Raw genomic sequence first — 17,959 nt, 5'->3', positions numbered from 1 at the left:
TTCTTTCTTAATCATGTTCATGTGTTCCCTAAATTCTTTTAAACCTATCCAATTTTGTTTTCCACTCTTTCATACATATCTATTTTCCCTTGACCTGTTTAAGGCTTTTTGTGAGTCCATAGGCATGTCACACTCATTTGGGTCTGGGTGACTTTGCTCATACTTTGTTTTTCAGTGCTCAGCATCCAATCCACCTCTTTCATGAAGCCTGTTAAACTTTTTTACTTTCCTTGAGCTCTTTTGTCCTTGAAACCTTTATGTGCATACAATTTTTTTTTTCAGGGCTGAGGATGGACCTTGCCCATGCTAGGCAATTACTCTACCATTGAGTTATACCATCAGCCAAGCAGTTAAAATTTGTTTCATATAATTTAGCTCCTAAATAGGCTCATATGTACATCATTCATTATATGTATATTTTTAAATTTTGTGTTATTCCTATAGTCACTGTTATTATCACTTTGATTATAATACTAATTTTTATTTTTATATAATTATAAAATATAGTATTTGGACTATTATTCAGAGCTTATTCTGACATTATCACATTTAATTTTTCTAAGGTTTTGTGAAGTAGGCATCCTATCCACAGATAAAGAATATAAGTTTAGGATATTTTGCTAAAACATGGCAGAGCTAGAACCTAAACACATATTCTATAAAGTTACCTCCATAGGCTTCTTGAAAGCCAGTCTGTTTTTATTCATTGACTCAAGAAGTTTTCACTTAGTGCCTACTATATGTCAGATATCATTCTAGGCACTGGAAATGGGTCAGTGTAGAAAACAGTATAGGAAATTGGCATTCTTAGAAGGGAATACAGTTAAGAACTCAGTAAGTGGGTCGAGTATGTGTGGGGGGCAGCATTACAGTTTCACATACAATTGTTATCTGAAAGGGCTTGCTGAGAATATGATGTGTGAGTGTAGACCCAAAAGGGGTGCAAGAAAGATTCTGTTGCCATCTAGAGAGAAGGTTCTGAGCAGAAGCATGAGCAAGTACCAAACTTTTGAGACAAAATGACTGACATGTTTGAGGAAAAGTACAAAGGGCAAAATGGAGTGGAGGAAGGGGAGGATGGAAAGAGGTGAAAACAGAGGTGTTGGCAGGGAGGTCTGCATGAAGTGGGGCCTTGACTTAAGTGAAACGAAAAGACATTGCAGGCATTGGGTGAGAAATGAAATGATCTGACATATCTAGTGATAAGTCATGTGCTGCTGATGTCAAGAAAGTGCAATGGGGTGGGAGTGACGGAATGACATTTGGAAACGATTTTGCAATAATCATAATAAGAAATGATGCATCTTGATCAGATTGGGAGCAGTGCAGCTGGTAAAGATGGGGTCAGAGTTAGATATAGAGTATTTTTTTCCTTCTTTCCAATTTTTTTTTGGTGCATTATGGTTGTATATAATTGTGGAATTTATTGTTACATATTCATACATGCACACAATATAACAATATAATATGGCCAGTATCACTCCCTAGCACTTACCCCTCTTTCCCTCTTTCTACCCCATGGTCCTTTCCCTCTTCTGATCTCCCTTTGATCTTCATGAGTTACCCCCACCTCACTTCTTTTCCCTTTTCCTCTTTCACTTCCACATATAAGAGAAAATGTAATGGCACCTGACCTTCTGAGTTTGGCTTATTTCACTTAATATAATTCTAGTTCCTGGCTATAGAGTATTTTGATGTGAGAGCCAAAGGTTTTGACTTAAGCAAATGGAAAGAGAGTGAGTTACTATTAACTGAGATAGGAAGGCCAAAACCTTGTTTTGGTTTAAGTTAAATTTGAGATAGAAGTTGGCATTCAAGTGGCAAAGCTGAGTAGGAAGTTAGATATTCAAACATGGAGTTGAGAGTGTTCTGAGCTAGAAATGTACATTTGAATCTTTATATGAATTATTGTGCCAAGGGAGTATATTAGTGAGAAGGAAGGAAAGCAAATAGAGCATGTGCTCCTGGAGGCCATGAAAAAGAAAGTCTTAAGAAGGGAGTGAGTTGACTGTAATGCTGTGGGAAGATCAAGTAGGAAGAGAGGACTAGGGACTGTCATTAGCTCAAGTGCTATGGATTAGAGCTCACTGGAACTGCAGCAACCTCAGCCATATATCAATGCTGACAAATCACCTTGTTCACTGAGTGGTTGGTGTGGTGGTGGTATTTTGGAGTGAGACTCTATGAATACAGTTACATAGATAGGCTGTGACCTGTATCCTTGAGGGTACTTATAATTGGTTAATAATGAGCCCAGGTGTATACATGTAAAAGTAGATATTAATAGTACAGGTTGGCAGAGCTTTACTGCCAAATGATTAGTATAGACAAAACAGTGCCATAGGACTTTATGGAGTCAGTAAGTTTGTCAGATGCTTAGGTGGCAGTTGAGATCTCATGAAGGAGGTGCACAGGGAAGAGATGGGAGTCTTCACAGGTATAAGGATGGCAGAGAAAAGGGTAAATGAGGGTAAGATGGACATTCATGTGATGGGTGAATTAGGAAATAACTGCAGCGAGTGAGGCATTTATTTTTAGGAGTTTCAAATTTAGTCCTTTTAATATGACAATTTTTACAGATCCTTTTTTTTTTTTTTTTTGTAGCAGAGATTGAATTCAGGGGTGGTTTACACTGAGCTACATCTCCAGCCCTTTTTAGTTTTGATTTTGAGACAGGGTCTTGAAAAATTGTTTAGGGTCTTGCTAAGTTGTTTAGCTTGGCCTCAAACTTTGAATTTTGCCTCAGCCTCTTGAGTTACTAAAGTTTATAGGCGTGTATCCCCACACCCAGCTCTAGATAGATTCTTTGAGGCAGATTATTATGACCAGAAAAATTAAGTGGGTAAATGTAGCAAAATATGGTTGTCAAGAAATAAAAAGTAGGGGCTGGGGGTGTAGGTCAAGCGGTAGCACGCTCACCTGGCATGTGCGGGGCGCTGGGTTCGATCCTCAGCATCACATAAATGAAGATATTGTGTCCACCGAAAACTAAAAAATAAATATTAAAAAAATTCTCTCTCTCTCTCTCTCACTCTCTCTTTCTCTTAAAAAAAAAAGAAATAAAAAGTATACACCGTGATTTATTTATAAATAGTCCTAAATGGTAGCTGGTATGATATTCTTAAGTGAGATTTCATTTTCGAATACATAACAATTTTCTTTTTTCTTTCTGTAATTGCTAATACCACTAATATGAAATATGAAGCAGTATCTTCAAAATTAATCTATCCAAGACTTGTTAAGTATTGACAGTGGCAAGAAGCCCTATGGCTTCATGGTTTAGGTTAACCTCCATTCTTTCCTTAGACTTTTCACTCAGAAAGGAGATAACTTAAATTGAAGAGAGGGCAAGAAACTTAAAACCATATAAAAGATCATCTGGAACATATAAAAACAATGTTTGTGGTAAACTAAAATACACATGAAAGCTCTATACACAGTCAGTGGCAAAAAGTGCCAAATGAAAAAATACACATAAAACATTTCCTTTTGTGGGAAATAATGGCAATTTTATTATATTACTTTTATAGATTTATAAATTATAAGGACACAGTATTTTAATATACACTTAAAAAATTCTGTTAGACCTTAAAATATTTAATGTTATAGTTTTGCTTTATCTTATTTTGGTATTACCTCAAATAGATTATTCTATACTTGTTTATAAAAATAAGAATAGTGAATATTTTAATTTTCTTTCAATTTTCAGTAAATCATACTTCATGATTTTTAAAAAAATTTTTTTTTAGTTGTAGATGGACACAATATCTTCATTTTTATTTGTTTATTTTTATGTGGTGCTGGGGACCAAACCCAGGGCCCCATGCATGTGAAGCAAGCGCTCTACTACTGAGCTATAACCCCAGCCCATATTTCACGATTTTTAAAATTTAATTTTTAGCAAATCATATTTCAAAAGTATACTACTTCTTTTTATGAACAAACCTGTCTAGCTATCTCTTTAAAACTTAGGAAAAAATTGGACATGCCTAAGATATAATTTTTTTCTCTTATCCATATAGATAGAATCACATTGAAATTTTGAATGTTTTCTTTTAGCCTTTCACTGACAATTTTAAGTTTGGGGTATAACCTAAGGATTTAGATTCTTACTATGCCAGGGTTTTATTTGTTTATTTGTGTGTTTTGTACTGGGGAGCACTTAACCACTGAGTCATCCCCACTCCTTTTTATTTTTTATTTTGAGACAGGGTCTGGCTAAGATGCTTAGAGTCTCGCTTAGTTGCTGAACCTGCAATTGGCTTTGAACCTGTAATCCTCCAGCCTCAGCCTCTAGAGGGGTTGGTATTACAGGATAATGTACCATCATGCCTGGCTTACTATGCTAGTTTAATTTATTTTTCTGATTAATTAGAAAAGAGATTATCTATAAATGTTTATTATATAACAGGTTAGCAACCCTGCTTCAGTTTGAAAATCACCACTTTAAGGGAGTTGTATGTAGATTATGATTATCACAATATAATTTTCTCAGGTATGTTCATGTTACTTCTCATAATTGAAACTGTTTTCTTTGGATTTTATTTTTAGAGACTGTCATGCAGTTCCTTGAGAAACTATCTGACAAACTTTGTGAAAGGTTAGTTTTTCTTCTGCTATTTAGTGTTAAATGTTATATAGTTTTTTAAATAGAGAACTTAATATATAAAATAAATTAAGAAGTGACCTGTTAAGAGTATGTTGGAATATTAGCTATGCAGACCACTCAGCAAGACATATTCACTGTGAAGATCTACTTTGAAAGAATACGGTGGTTTTCTTAAAGTGCCAATCTTGACAATTTAGGTGGTCCACCGTCATTAATCCATTGTCTTTAGCAACCCATTATTTGTGTGTAATTTAAAAATGTTCCCAAAGCCTTCTTGAATGTATTTATTTTAACCTGTAGAGTTAATTTTATAACAAGCATGTAAAGTATCATTTCTCATCTTTCCAGCTAAGTACAAGAAATTCACAGATGTGGTGGATTAATCTGTTTGGCATTTTGTGAATTTTAAGAGTGGCTCTGCCTCAATGTTTTGTACATCAAGCTAAAATATTTCCCTCTGTTTGGTTGGGTTCTTTTGTTACAATGCTGACTTTCCTGCCCAGTTCTTTCATTATGCCTTTGTCCTTGCCTTTGATTGATGCTCTTCTAGTTCTAGCGGAGGGGTAAAATATGACTGCCCTTAAATAGCTAGGGTTCCAGAAAGGGGCACATGTGGTTTGTAAAAGAGGGCCAGGTCATCTCTTTTCTTTCTTTTAATGCTTTCTAAAATTTCAGTAGCCTTTTTTGACTATTACAACACATTCTTTGTTAGCTCAAATTTCTGTTTTGGATTAGATGGTCATGTTTTGGAACATATTGCTTTCTAATTTGGTTTACATTTATCAATTCTAAAATCTTCTTAATACCAGTGAACCATTGGGTTTTTGAGGAGGGAATGTTAGGCAATTATTTAAGAATTAATTCTGTTTAGCTTGGTGTGGCACACACCTGTAATCCCAGCTACTTGGGGGTTGAGACAGGGGGATTGCAAGTTAGATGCTAGTCCGGGCAATGTACCGAGACCTAGTCTTAAATTTTAAAATATATTTTTTAAACATTTTAAAAAACATTCCTAATTGCTCAATTTTAATGCAAACCAGACAGTTTCAAAATAACAAACAATTTATAAAATTGAGCTGGGGAAGTAGATGCATCTCAGGGATAGAACACTTGTGGGTTCAATCCCCAGTGCTTCAAAACAAAACCAACCCAATTTATTGTACTTTGCTGTGATGGTTAAGTGGTGCAGTGTTCTTTCTCCACTTATATGTGTTTATAGGTAGTATTTCAGCTAACATATCTATATAATTTTATAGTTATATAGGAGTTAATTCTAATGAAAAATTTATATTTTATAAATATTAAAGACTTGTTGAATTATTGCCAAACTTGTGTATTTCTATAGGGAAAAAATTATGAACAGAAATCTTAATTATCTATATTAATATTCTTTTATAGAGAATATTGTGTAAGTTTCTTACCTTTTTAAAGCAAGATTTTAAAGCACTTTTTTTTAATAGTGCTTTTTAAAGTACTATTTTTGGAGTAAAAATTTTGATTTTAATAATGCTTTTTAAGATAGGCATATCTGTATAATGCTTTTTTTAAGATAGGAATTGAAATGATATACTAATTTATGCAGTCTTGTCTCTTCTAATACTTTAGTAAAATTTGGATTAATACTAGTTTACATTTGTTCATAGATTATATCTAATTTTATCATGAATATTGGAAAGTTAGTTCTTTCATAATTATTAAAGTTTTGTCCTAATAAATAATGATAAACCTGTTTTACAGAACTATAAAAGATTTTGAGATGATGCGACAGATGAAAATGAAGCTAAATCCTCAAAATTCTGTAAGTAAATATTTTGGAATATTTTTATTATGAGTAGGCTATCAACTGAAATGATTCTCTCTTGATTCTAGAACTTTCTTGTGATATGCTGGAGGTCTATGTTGTTTTGTTTTTGATGCTTGGTTTGGCGATTAAAGGTATTGAAATATTTGATCCAGAAATTTGAGTGTGTGTATGTGTATGTGTGTATGTGCACTAACATTATGAGCATTCATGCCAGGGCTGCTTTTATTCTACAGAAAGTTGGCTTCTCAATTTGAAGCATCCTTTAATGAGACTCAGTGAAGACTCAATCTAGCAGTTGGTAATTTTAACCATCGACATTAATACTGATGTTTACATGCTCACTTATTTGTTTGCTAATTTATGGTGCTCAGTTAAGTAGATCAGTGTTAACTGACAAAGTATATCCCTTTCTAAAAACATACATTGTTTTCAATATAAAGCACATGATTGTATGACCTTATACTGTAGAGTAAGGGTCATTACAACCAGCATGCTGCCCAAGTGATGGAGATGCTCTGAAAGTGATGGGATTCCAAATGTCAGGACCCTTGTTCCCATTTAGTTTAGAGCCTCGTCAAGATTTCTGGAGTTATATATGCCTTTCTGTTTTAATCTTTTTTACTACTGTGACTAAGCGACCTGACCAGCACAATTGTAAATGAAGAAAAGTTCATTTGAGAGCTCATGGTTTCAGAGGTCTTAGTCCATAGAAGGCCAGTTCCATTCCTTGGGGCTTGAGGTGAGGCAGAATATCATGGCAGAAGAGTGTGGCAGAGGGAGGCAGCTCACATAGTAATCAGGAAGCACAGAGAGAGAGTCTCCACACTCAAGATACAAAATATATACCCCAAAGCTATACCCCAATTGCCATCTCCTTCAGCCATACCCTTCACTTCAGTTACTACTCAATTAATCCCTATCAGGGAATTAAATCACTGATTGGATTAAGACTCTTGCAAGCTAATCATTTCTCCTCTGAACCTTCTTGCATTGTTTCACATGTGAGCTTTTGGAGGATACCAAAACCATAACACCTTCTTTCATAGGTGCTGCTGTTGGTAATTCTTGATTCAATAGCAGCTACTACCACAGGAATAATTTAGGGTACAGGGCCTTGCATATTTAGAAACTAAATGCCAGCTTCTCAGATACAGCCACTGTGAAACAGATTTTAAATTGCTGGATTTGATGGGATTAGAGTAGTATGTTAATCTGTTAATTTATGATAGGAACCATATTTAGCAAAATTACTAGTATTGGTTATCTGCACTCTTTGGCTTGGTGGATAGGTCTACTTAAGAAACCAGATAAGAGATCAGAATATGGTTTGGTGAATATGGAAACAGAAAAAATGAGTTGCCAGAAGCAAATTCAATAAAACCTGATATGACTTTAAACTATTCTTCCTAGGCATTTTTGTGCAGTTTATTAACTATTATATATTATTCTGCAGATATTTGTGAGGTGCCCACTCTCCTTATGAGTTTCTGTTCTGGTGAATGTTGCCACCACTCACCCTGCTGCCCTAGTCAGCACCTCCACTTCCTGTAGATCAGTGGTTTCCAAAATGTGGTCTCTGGACCAGAAACATCACTTGGAGATTTGGTAGAAATATAAATTCTCCAGCCCCTTATCAGACCCATTGAGTCAGAGAGCCTGGAGCAAGCCCCATGAGATGAATTTTAACAAATCCTCCAGGGTAGTTCACATCCTCACTTATTAGTTCTTACACATTCTGCTATCTCAAGAACATGCCCAAAGATGGAAATGGGTTCTTGCTTCCCTTTGCCTATTGCCACAGCCTTAGTTGGATCATTATTATTTGTCACTCACATCATAATTGTAGTTGCTTAATTGGTTTTCTAGCCTTTTATTCTTGCTCCCTTCAAAACCATACCAGATTCAGACTGTTTAGCAATGTGCCCAGCCCAGTGTTAGCAGAGAGTAGGTGCCAACACTTATTTGAAATATGAATAAGTGAATAGATTCTCACCTAAGAGGTATTTTTTTCTAAAAGCAGATCTGCTCTTGTCACTCTTTTATTTAAAATTCTTCAATAACTCCTTACCATTCTTAGATTTCCCTTCCAATTTCTTTGTGTCTTCCACCAGGCCCTTCAGGATTCAGGCCTGTTTATCTTTTAGGTCTCATCTCCTACTACCCCTTTAAGTTGAGTTTAGCGTTCTTTATTCTTGTCTAATACCTGTGTGGTACCCATGTGCCTTTTATGTTTACTTTTGTTTAGCTTACTCTTGATGTACTTTATTGTTTATGTGCCAGCCACATACATATGGCATGGTAGGTAGCTTGTGATCATGTAACATGGAAAAGAAAACCTCATTATTTGAGGAGATAATGCTGACCTTAAATTTTAGAGGGTGATGTTGACAAGAAAAACAGCCTGTATTTATGCCAGACATTGTATTTAATAATCTAAGTGCATTTAGCAGTCCTATTTGGGATGTGTTGTTGGTTCATTCAACAAATATTTTTTGAGTGACTACCATGTACCAGGCACTGTCCAGAGTGCCAGGATACAATAGAGAATCATACAAACAAAGTTGCTGGCCTTATGCAGTTTTCAGTTTGGTGTGGATTGAAAACTTGAACCTGACGGTCTGACTTCACAGTCTAGGCTCTTCACCAGTCTTTTTGCCACCTGGACACCTTGTAGGGAGGATGATCTATTCAAATGTTCAAGCTTTCCTTTTTTTTTTTTTTTTTAACCATTTGTCAAAAACAAGTATTATTGTGATATTTCTTTATGACAAATTTTCTTTGCTAAGATTAGAGTTAATTCTACCCACTTACATTGTAAATTATTGCTTTCAGTTTTGGGATCTGCCCTAATCTTCATGCTTACATTTAGAAAGAAGCCTAATCTAATCTTTAGTATTTTAATCATAGTGCAGTACGTTTTTAAAGATTAATACCTGGGTTACATTTTGTGAAATTTTCTTCACAGCTCATTTAATTTGTTAAAGTTGTCTTTGGTTTACATTTTTTAGTAAAGTAATGTATTCATTTTGAGATGGGGTTTCCCTATGTTGCCTGGGCTGGCCTTGAACTCCCCACCTCGGCCTCCAGAGTAGTTGGTACTACAGGCATGTACCACGGCACCTGGCTTTAGTTTACACTTCAGAATTACACTTGTTTATCTTTATCCCAAATTCTAGGATTAGGTCTTCTTTATCCATTGAATTAGGAGAAGCCAAATTCCTCCAGGCTATGAATTTTTAGGGTTTTTATAAAATTTTTCTGATATACATTAACTGACTTACATTCTTTAAGCAGGCTGATTTACAGTAACTGGTTTACGTGTTATAAGTTTGGCTACATTACCAATAAAAAATTTGAAACTGTCAATATCTTCATCACTATGAATTATTTGATTGTAGGAACTGATGCCTTGGGATCCCCCCTACTACAGTGGTGTGATTCGTGCAGAGAGGTAAGTTTTCCAAGAAATACACATGTAAGAAGGAAAAAGGAAAGTAATATTTACTGAGAACTTTGCACATTAATTATGCAGCTACTGTCATGCACTCAGGTGCCCACCTTACACATGTGTTTCCCCTCAAACCCATCCCCTCTGTTGGTAGGTACACTTCTGCCCACAAATTTTTAAAATCTGGATTGCAAAGTTGTGCTGTGTCATAGGATCATGCTTTACCTCCCCCCCACTGGTTCATTCTTACGTTGCTTGTGTCATTTCCTTCTTTAAAACTTTGAAATATCTTCCCACAGCATCCAGCATCTGTCTTCTCTCCAACCTTTCCTGTGCATAGGTTCCTGGTTCTCTTCCTAGACTATGGGCATTTAAATGCTGGGACTTTGCTAGAACCCTTACTGTCTCCCCTTGCTGGTCCAGGGTAGGTGCTCAGCAAATGTTTGTTGAACCATTGAGGGAACAAAGCAGTACTTCCTCATTCCTATGTGATTTCCATATGTTTTCTCATTTTTATTAGAATATTTTGTCAACATGTTTTTGGCACATTCAGAGGGATATAAATGAACTAAAAATTTTAGGAAACAAGTTGATCAAAGCAGTCTTCTAGCTTCTATATTGTCTTTCTTTGTTAAAGTATTAGATATATCTTTTTTCCCTAAACATATTCTATTTCTTTCATTTGTATATTTACTTATAACCCAAGAATATAGAGATCTGTTTAAAATTAACCCATTGGAAAATGTATGTCCCCAGCAATTTTATATGCCCAGAGGGATTTTTTTTTGGAAAAAAATCTCAGAATCCTACCCTTTAACATTTTGTTTACATTTTTCTCTTATAAATCTTTTTTTTTTTTTGCATTTTACTTAAAATATTTTTTATTTGTTTTAATTAGTTATACATGACAGTAGAGTGCATTTATGTACTTTGATGTATAAATGGGGTATAATTTCTCATTTTTCTCATTGTACATGTTGTAGAATCACATTGGTCATGCAGTCATATATGTACATAAGGTAGTAAAGTCTGTTTCATTCTATTATTCTTTATATCCCCATAACCCCTCCCATCCCTTCACCCTTCTCTACCTAATCTAAAGTAATTATTTTTCCCTGCCCACCTTATTGTGGATTAGCATCCTCATATTAGAGAAAACATTTGACCTTTGGGATTGGTTTATTTCGCTTACCACGATATTCTCCAATTCTATCCATTTACTGGCAAATGCCCTAATTTCATTCTTCTTTAAAACTGAGTATATTCCATCAAATATATATATACCACATTTTCTTCATCCATTCATCTGTTGAAGGGCACCTAGATAATTTTTGATGTAGGTAATTTGACTAAGGTTATGATTTATTTGAGTAATAGAATAAAATATGTTTTTTTTGTCTTTCTCCTTACTAAAACATAGGTGTATCTTGATGATGTATTTATTTGGTGTAAGCTTTAAAATATTCTTATTCCTATGCATTATTAAGCATCAAGTAAAGGGTAGAAGGAACCTTTCTAAAATTAGACTATAATTTTTAATTATTTCTTTTGTCATTTGTTGAAATAGCAGAAAAAAATTACTTTATATGACCTCTTCTACATCAGCAGGATGAGATGTCCTAAGATAATTCTACATCAGATAATTCATTTTCTTGTCTTTGACCTTTATTCATTACTGTTCACAAAACCATTGATAAAGCATAATTAACACCAAACCTTTAGGTAATAATATTTGATCAGCTATTTTTTTTTTGCACATGTATCTCAAATTCAGTATAATAATTTAGCCATGATAAACAGGGATTTATAGTATATTATGGCTTAACATATGATATTATTTCAAAGTGGCTCTTTTTTTTTTGGTTAAAAACTTCAGACCCTGCTCATGAAAATATAATTTTTCTTCTAAAATTCTTTTAAAGAAAGATTTAATCTTATTGCTTACTCTGTTAAAAATGTGGCATAAAGGTATACTAACACTTACTTATTAATGTTTTCCATTTTTAAAGTATTTGATTTGATTTTTGATATTGAGAAATAATGCAAATTGAATGTATTTGGTTCTGATTTTTGCTATCGTGGTTTGTGTGTGGTATTACTTCCATATCATGTTCCCCACCCCTGATCATTTTAATTAACGCCTTAGCCTTAAAGTGGTATTTTTGTCCTTTAACTATATTCTGTAAGTATAACATGCCTGAATGATGGTTCTGTGGAAATTTCACATGAATATTCAAAGATTTGGAAAGATATAATCAATAGAAGTTTAAAGCATATTTATTAATTAGGCATCTGAGATCCCTCAGAAGTTTGATGTGGTTTTAAGCAAAAGCTATCAAATAAAGGATAGTAATGTCTTCTCCATTTCTGCTAAAAATACAATATTGAGAAGTCTTTCTGTTGCTGACCAACTCTAGAGTCGGGACTTACAGATCCCTGATCCCCCAGTAGTTATAGAGCTCTCACTCCTCAACATGCCACAGAGACATGGTCTTTTTGCCAAGTTCTCCATTAGAAAGAGTGGAAATACCAGAGACAGCTATTCCTGTGGCCAGGAACACATTCCTAGAAGCTAGAAGGAATAGCAAATCCTGGCCACCATTTAAGGGGCCACATGATCTTTACTCTCTCAGCCTTTCAGCAGGGTTATTTCTAAAACTGATTATAGTTGCCTGACTTCATGGGTCAGGCTTAAGGAGATGTTAGTATTGTTAGTAGATACATAATATTATTATATGGAATTGTCTATTTGTGGACTCTCTTCTAAGAAGTGATCTACTCTACGATGCTTTTTAGGTACTCTCCGACTCCTTTTAAAGGAGAGGGCAGATCTCCCTTTTTAAAAAAATACTCGTCAAAAGTATAGTGAACATTTCACATGAATTTTAGAATGCTCTTCAGAGAGCTTTTGATGACAGATTAAGAATGAATACTAAAAGAGAGAAGACCGTGTTGTCTGTGCTTCCCAGCATCACAGTATCCAGGGTGGAAGTGCCCTGCATCCATCTAGCAGAATGGCTTTCTGCTGTTGATCAATTTCCTCTTCCAGGTTGAGGGGTCACCACTGCATTCAAAATAAAATTGGAGCTCTCGTTCAGGGTCTTAAATGATCTGGTCATGCTTTTCTTTTAACAACAAATAAAAAGGTGTATATCCTCATTTCTCAAGCATTCAACAATTCGTATTGATTCTCTAAAATTTTTTGAAAGATGAGTGTTTTAAAGGTGGCACTGACCTTTAAAAGATTTTAGAGAATACTTAGAGAGGATCCCATGAAGTGGACCATCCCCTAGAAGAATTTCCAGGATGGCAAGTATCCAGGTTGGCTCTAGCCTGCCATTTTGATTTTTTTTTTCCCCACCAGTTGTCTTCCTCCAAACCTTTCCTCAGCTAAACTAAACTCTCTTCTCTAGTCAGACCCCTTGTCTCACAGACAGAATCTGTGTTTGGTGAGCAATCAGATTTTCCTTCCTAGTGTTTCTTCCTCATCTGCAAAATCTTGCTGAGTGTGCCTACCTGCCTGATGGCCACGTGGGGCTTTAACTTATTTTAACTAACATTTCATACTAGTTCATTTACTTGGCTATTAACTCAGGAAAAGGGATGCAGAAATGCTTCAGAAGGGATTGTGAGATTGGGGTTTTTTAAACATCTATTTTAAGTAGCTTACCGGGAATAAATGATGGTATTTGGGTTTGAGGTTTTAATAATCTTGATTGATTAGAGTGGGAAGAGAAGCATAGGTAATAGATGAGAAAGAAGGGGAAAATATAATAATTTGGGTTGAGGTTAGAGGAATGGAACAAAGAAAAGATTTTTAAATCCTTGATAAATTCATAGAATTTTAGATAAAGACATAAATATGTGGGTGGACACAAAATGAAAACTAGAAGGGGCCTTTCCTTGATTGGAACTTTTCTTCAAGCTAAATGCCAGGGACTATTTTTCTTGCTTTTATGTCAAACACTCCAGATTTATTTCCGTTTCCTAAATGTCTCTCCAAAGAAGAAAAGAACCTATTTAGAAGTAAGAGGAGAAATCAATATTTTTTAAACCAACCAAAGATTGATCTGAGAAAATACTGGATAAAGAACCATAGGTATATCTTAAAAAGAGCAACTCATTGTTTTCTTTTTTTAAGTTTTAGTGTTAAATTCTTACGGGAAGGCAAAATTAATTCTTTCAGCTATGAAAAGTATACATGATTTTATTTGAAATTAAATTTTGTTTTGGAATAAATAATATATTCATATGATTTAAAAAAATTAAAACAACATTAAAAAGTGTTCATTAAGAAATGTTGATCTTATCCTTGCCTCTACCCCCAGAGGTCATCATTTTAGAGTTGTTTAATGTACCTGTGCAGTGTTTGGGTTTTGTTTTTAATCCTTTGGGGTCTTGGCTCTTTTCTGCAATAATGAGTTTCAGTGAATCATATTTTATTTATTTTGCTGCTATTTTACATTAAGATGCCATTGGGAAGTGGAATTCAATATTGTCTATTCCTTGTTAAGGTATAATCTCAAAATCTTAAGAACATTTATATAATGAAAATAGGGGTGTTTTGTGTTTTAAATTATTCAGAAAACACTGGGCTCTCACAGAAGGACTTCTGATTGGTATGTGAAATTATATCTTTATTTGTTTGCATAGATGTAGGGACCTCCATGGATTTAAAGTTAAAAATTAACCTTTATTATGAAAACTTACAAAATAACAGTAGAATGACATGATTAACTCCTATATGTTCTTCTCTTGGATTCAATGATTATCAAGATTTGCTAGATTTGCTTCATGTATCCCTTTTTCCCTTTTATTTCTCTTATCTTTTGGCATTCTTTACTCCTTTCCCTCATGGCTTTACTTCTTTGCTTGTTACTGAATATTTTAAAGTAATCTTAGCACTCCAGTTATCCTCCTCTTATGTATTTATCATATATCTCTAAAAAACATGAACATCTTACATAACTCCAATGCCATTATTACCTAGTACCAATAGCAGTTTGTTGTCACTATCTAATATCTAGACTTTAGTCATACTTCCTTGATAGTATCTATATTAGATTTCTGTTATAACAAAATACCTTAATCAACTTATTATACATTGGAAAGGTTTTTTGTTTTTGTTTTTGTTCACAGTTTTAGAAGCTTAAGTCCATGATCCATTGGCCTTGCTGATTTGGGGCCTGTGGCAGAGCAACACTTCATGGTGAGGAACATGTGGTAGAGAAAGTTGCTCACCTCATGTCAGCTGGGAAGAAAGAGAGAGACAAGAAGGGGTCAGGGTCCCAGTGTCCATTTCAAGGACATCCCCCAGTGACTAAACTTCCTTCCACTAGGCCCCATCTCCTAAAGGTTCTCCCACTTCCCAATAGCACCATGGGTCAAGACCAACACTTTAACACATGCCTTTTGGGGGGACATTCAAGATCCAAATTATAGCAGCATTAAATCTGCTTTTTCTTTTTCCTTTCCCCTCCAGTTAGCTTGTTGGAATTCAGATCCAGACAAGGCCTATACATTTCACTTGGTTTTTCTGTCTCTTGCTCAATAACAATTTTCCATATCTCATGTCTGCTGCATCCATATTATGAAGCAATTGTTGAAGAGACCATGTGTTTGTCTTATAAGAACCTTCTGGATTTATCTGGTTGTTTCTTTTTTTCTTTCTTTTTTAATTTTTAGTTGTAGGTGGACACTTTATTTTACTTATTTATTTTTATATGATGATGAGGATCGAACCCAGTGCCCCACAGGTGCTAGGCAAGTGTTCTACCACTGAGCTACAGCCCCAGCCCTATCTGGTTGCTTCTTTGTGGTGTCATTTCATTGGTTGCTCACATGCTACCATTTCTGTAACCTGGATGGTATATCTAAAGACTGTATGTTAAATGTTTCCTGTTTTTGGCAGGGACACTCATAGATTCACTCAGCTAGAAAGTAAATTACATGTTGTTATCAGCAATGTGAAAGCATCCAGTTCCGCATCATTCCCCCCTTTGGCTTCTCACTAGTGTTTATGAGACCTAGTTGATCCTGAGAAGTTTTCTGGCGGGAGAAGTGGGTGATGATTGCTCCTGTTCTGAGCCAGAAGAGAGGAGGGGTCTGAGGACAATATTTTCACATTCTCTGCTCTTTTCAAGTGTGCATTTTGCCTGGCCCTTAAATATCCTCTGGCAGGCCATCTCTTTCATTCTGTAATGAACCTCTGAGCATTGGAAAAGCTTTAGGCAAGAGCTCTGAGCTTCCATCATCTTTTTTCCCCAAGGCTTTTGGGAAGAAAAATCCTGCCTGTTTTTCTTTCTACAGTTTCCACTTGTGCCTTCTCACCAGGATTTATTTCCTCACTTCCCCGGGGATGGTGGTGGTGGGGGGGGTAGACCTAGACACTGGCTCCCAACATTTCAGCAGCTCTAAATGGGGGGATAGCTACAGGTAGAAGTCTCACTGCTGTCGTAAGACTTGTTTCTAGCGACTATGGTTGGGATGCTGTCACCTGGTGCCACTTCTGTGTGCTATTATTATCCTTTCTCCAGTCAGGCCTACTGATTCACTTTATTCTCCATAGTGGTGATGGAATTACACTATCTTTGTTCAGCCTTGATTTCCAGTGATATCTGCAGCTAATCTGCACCCCTAAGGATTATTATTCCACGATTACCAGGAAGTTTGGCAGAAGCAATGTTCTTGCTTCTAGGTTGACAAATCAAGATAAAACCAACTTGACCATGGGGGGTTCTTTATGAAATGGAAGGAGGAAAAGGTCTTCTTCATTTTTAGTGCTATATAATTACCTGAAAGACAAATAGATTCCAGTATCACTCAGCTCTTTCACTGCTACCATACCTTAATTTAACCAAAGAAAACAGTAGCTCTCCCTGTGGCGTTCTACACTAAACATTTCAAAATGCCATCCAACTATAACATTATAATCATACTCAGACAATCATTTCTGATGCCAAAAGCATTCCAGTACACTGTTCTTTTGATTAAGTTAAAAATAGTTCCTCTGACAATATTGTCACATACTGTGCTCTTTTCAAGTGTGCATTTTGCCTGGCCCACACATGTCCTCTGGCAGGCCATCTCATTCATTCTGTAATGAACCTCTGAGCATTTATTTTAAGCCTTTTGATGCAAAAGTTCTGTCTCATACCTGCTTTCATTTATTGAATAGAGTGAGACTGAAGCCTGTGTTTACCTGCAGTTTTAACTTGGATCCATTGACTGCACTTAATTGTGTTTTATACTTTCACTAAGTTCAGTGCCAAGATTTTTGGAAATAATATCCAAATTCTTTCTTAACCTTAATTCCCTGTGCATCAGAATTTGAAATTCAATGTGACTCAGAGTATGCTTCATATGGACAAAGATACATTGTTTTTTTTTTTTAAATAAACAAAAATCTCAATGATGAATGGAGAATTCTTCAGTTGAAAAATCTCTTTTTCACTGAAAAAGAGATATTTCTTTGCTTATTTCAATCATAATTAGTATTCATGATGAGGATTTTGATATATTGTTAAATTTTATTGTTTTTTATTTTATTTTTTGTGGTGTTGGGGATTGAACTCACACCCCAGGCATGCCAGGCAAATTCTCAACCACAAAGGTATATCCCAGCCCCAAATTCCATTATTTGTGCTAAAAAAGACCTAATCATACTTATGCCATTTTACCATTTTGATTATAATTTGTTCTGATTTTTTGAAAATTGAAAATTTGTAAATCCATAGGTAGCAGATTTTTAACCAGAACAAATAGCAGATCACTTACTGAATTTCACTCAGTAACTATGATAGATAATTATTTTCTTCCTGTTTCTTTCTTTAGAGGAATCAAAGGTTCCTTATTTTTGGAACCAAATCAGGAGAATTCTTTACAACACATTAGTAGTAAAATTCTCTTAGCAAACTCTAAAAGAGCTAGATGTGGTGGCATGTACCTATAGTCCCAGCTGCTTGGGAAGTTGAGGTAGGAGAATTGCTTGAGTCCAGGAGTTTGAGACTGGGCAATCCCATCTTAACAACAGCAAACAAACAAAAAGAGAAAAGGAAACTAAGAGTTTTCAGTGATGACTGGACAGTATCCCATGTAA

General features: G+C 35.2%; 1 protein-coding gene across 1 annotated transcript in view; it reads left to right on the top strand.

Annotated features, from left to right (window-relative positions):
* Mipep (mitochondrial intermediate peptidase) overlaps positions 1 to 17,959 on the top strand; it is a 144,998-nt gene that overhangs the window by 20,196 nt on the left and 106,843 nt on the right. The window contains exons 8-10 of the mRNA XM_076871930.2: positions 4,552 to 4,600; positions 6,347 to 6,407; positions 9,812 to 9,864. Coding sequence (XP_076728045.2) covers positions 4,552 to 4,600; positions 6,347 to 6,407; positions 9,812 to 9,864 — 163 coding nt within the window. The remainder of the gene's footprint in view (positions 1 to 4,551; positions 4,601 to 6,346; positions 6,408 to 9,811; positions 9,865 to 17,959) is intronic.

This window comes from Callospermophilus lateralis, chromosome 12, assembly GCF_048772815.1.
Source record: "Callospermophilus lateralis isolate mCalLat2 chromosome 12, mCalLat2.hap1, whole genome shotgun sequence".
NCBI lineage: Eukaryota > Metazoa > Chordata > Mammalia > Rodentia > Sciuridae > Callospermophilus > Callospermophilus lateralis.
Note: the sequence above shows the minus strand (reverse complement) of the source record. Positions and strands in the feature narration are given on the sequence as shown.